The 2,140-nt window shown below is 36.6% G+C and overlaps 1 protein-coding gene across 1 annotated transcript; it reads right to left on the bottom strand.

The window, feature by feature from the left end:
- Positions 1 to 362: 362 nt before the first annotated feature.
- LOC117625099 (calcium-binding protein PBP1-like) lies at positions 363 to 1,631 on the bottom strand. The gene is made up of 2 exons (XM_034356684.1): positions 1,042 to 1,631; positions 363 to 781 (listed from the first exon to the last, which is right to left on the bottom strand). Exons 1-2 carry the CDS (start codon positions 1,411 to 1,413, stop codon positions 752 to 754), a joined length of 402 nt encoding a protein of 133 aa, XP_034212575.1. The 5' UTR covers positions 1,414 to 1,631; the 3' UTR covers positions 363 to 751.
- Positions 1,632 to 2,140: the final 509 nt, after the last annotated feature.

Below are 2,140 nucleotides of genomic sequence, written 5' to 3' on the forward strand. Positions count from 1 at the left end.
TTTTTCCTTTTTGGTTACTGGTGGAGGGAGATACAAACTTTTCTTGTGTGGAGGGAGATTCAAGCTCTGATGGATCCATTATTGAAATTATCGAGATCATGTGAAAAGTTAATTAGATTACAAAACTTTTCTTGAAAGTTGCTTTCTCTCATGGTTCAAATGATTTTCATGTATGTTCTCAATGCATAGGGCCATCAAATGGTGAAAAATTAATCTCCATTGAGATGTTGTGTATCAGTGTATAGAACTAAAAATCTAAACTCGGTTAAACAGAGTCTTTATTAAACCCACAAAAGACCAACACACAAGAGATCTAACCAAAACAACATAAAAATTAAAAGCTTAAACCCCTCACCATGTAAACTAATATTGAGAAACCAAGTGCATTAATTTCTACCATTTGCGTACTTGATTTACATAGAATATGGGTATAATCAATTACATGACATAGAAGTACTTGAAATACACATATCACAAGAACAAATTACCACAAACACAGGGAAGATTAGCTTAAAACCAGTATAGTCTAGTACAATAATCTTCCCTATCACAAAATCAAACCAAATTACAACACAAAGTCACCATCACCCGCAAAGGGGACGGAGACTGCACCATAATGGCCACAAAGGAGGGGATACACCACCACCACACAGGTAAGCATTGCTGCACATAGAGACCCACCGATCTTTGCTAAAAATAGAAATTCCCCAAAAATCAGAAACACATTAGCACATGAACGTTCCTCCACAAATCACATTCTCCAACACACTTGAATCTGCCACTGCACTTAAGAGAAAACAACCACCAATCACAACACCAAGCTATATACCTAAACCATTTGCGTACTTGATTTACATAGAATATGGGTTTGATCAATTACATGACAAAAAAGTACTTGAAATACGCATATCACATGGTTGAAAATAAAGATGGATCTTCCAGTTGATTGAATTACCAAAGAACATTGCATTGATACAACTGGATCAAAGTTATTAATTAAACAAGATATGACAAGAGACATGATCATTGGAAGCCTCCTACATGTACTTGATGATGAGGAGGATGATCAAAGTTTTCCTTCCACAGCTGCTTAGATCCATCCATCAAACCTGGACTTAACCTAAACATGAGGATGCAAAACTCCATCTGACTGAGGGCTCCATCTCCATCCAAATCACCCTCCATCAACATCCACACAAGCTCATCATCTCCCATGTCATGCAAGCCCAGCACAACGCAGTTCCTCTTCAAGCTCTCAAAGGTGATGAGCCCCTTCTCCACATCCATCAGCAAGACAAACCCATTGCAGAGCTCCCCAATAAACCCTTCTTCTCCCAGCCTCGCGATCATGGACGGAAAATAGTCCACAAATTCAACTGCGCTCATCATGTGGTGATGATCTAACGATATCATGGTTTGGCTAATTTAAGTATTCCAAACTAATTTGTATGAAGTTGTTGAGAGATGGGGGTGGAGGATATGGAGGCCGGAGGGGGGGCTATTTATTGATGAGTGAGTGAGGTAGAAATATATGAGGAAATTATGAATTTAATTATTTTGTGTGACTTTCTTGGTAGCTCCTGTTAACTGTAGGCAACTTCTTCTTTCTTTTTCTTTGGTTCTGTGATGAGCTTCTCCTTCCTGGAAGCTGCATGGGATCTTGGGGATCTTATGCATATTGGTGCGAGTCTATAAAGTTACAAACTTTAAGGAGAGAGGAAATTACAGATTAGCCATAATAAAAATCATGCTTTGTTTTCTTGACTAAATGACAAATAACTTACGGTCATAAACACAATTGTGTTTTATTTTTTGTTGTTGTCTATTTTTAGTTTTTTAGTTTTAACAAACTTACTACACGAGAATGGATTGAAATTTTTTAAGTATAGCGTCACACAATCATGTGATATTACTAATTCACATATTATAATATGAGTAAATAACATCATTACCATTTCATGAGCCTATAATATGATTTCATCGAGCCATATATGTTATTTTTTCAGTACAAAGGACTCACTTGTTTGGTGGAATATGATGATCATGATGATAACGTTGGGTTTATACAATACGTCTTTATAGAGAAGTGCACATACACATAACCATAAACTTATCATGTACAGGACAAAACTTACTGATA

This window comes from Prunus dulcis, chromosome 4 (assembly GCF_902201215.1).
Source record: "Prunus dulcis chromosome 4, ALMONDv2, whole genome shotgun sequence".
In the NCBI taxonomy this organism is placed as follows: Eukaryota; Viridiplantae; Streptophyta; class Magnoliopsida; order Rosales; family Rosaceae; genus Prunus; species Prunus dulcis.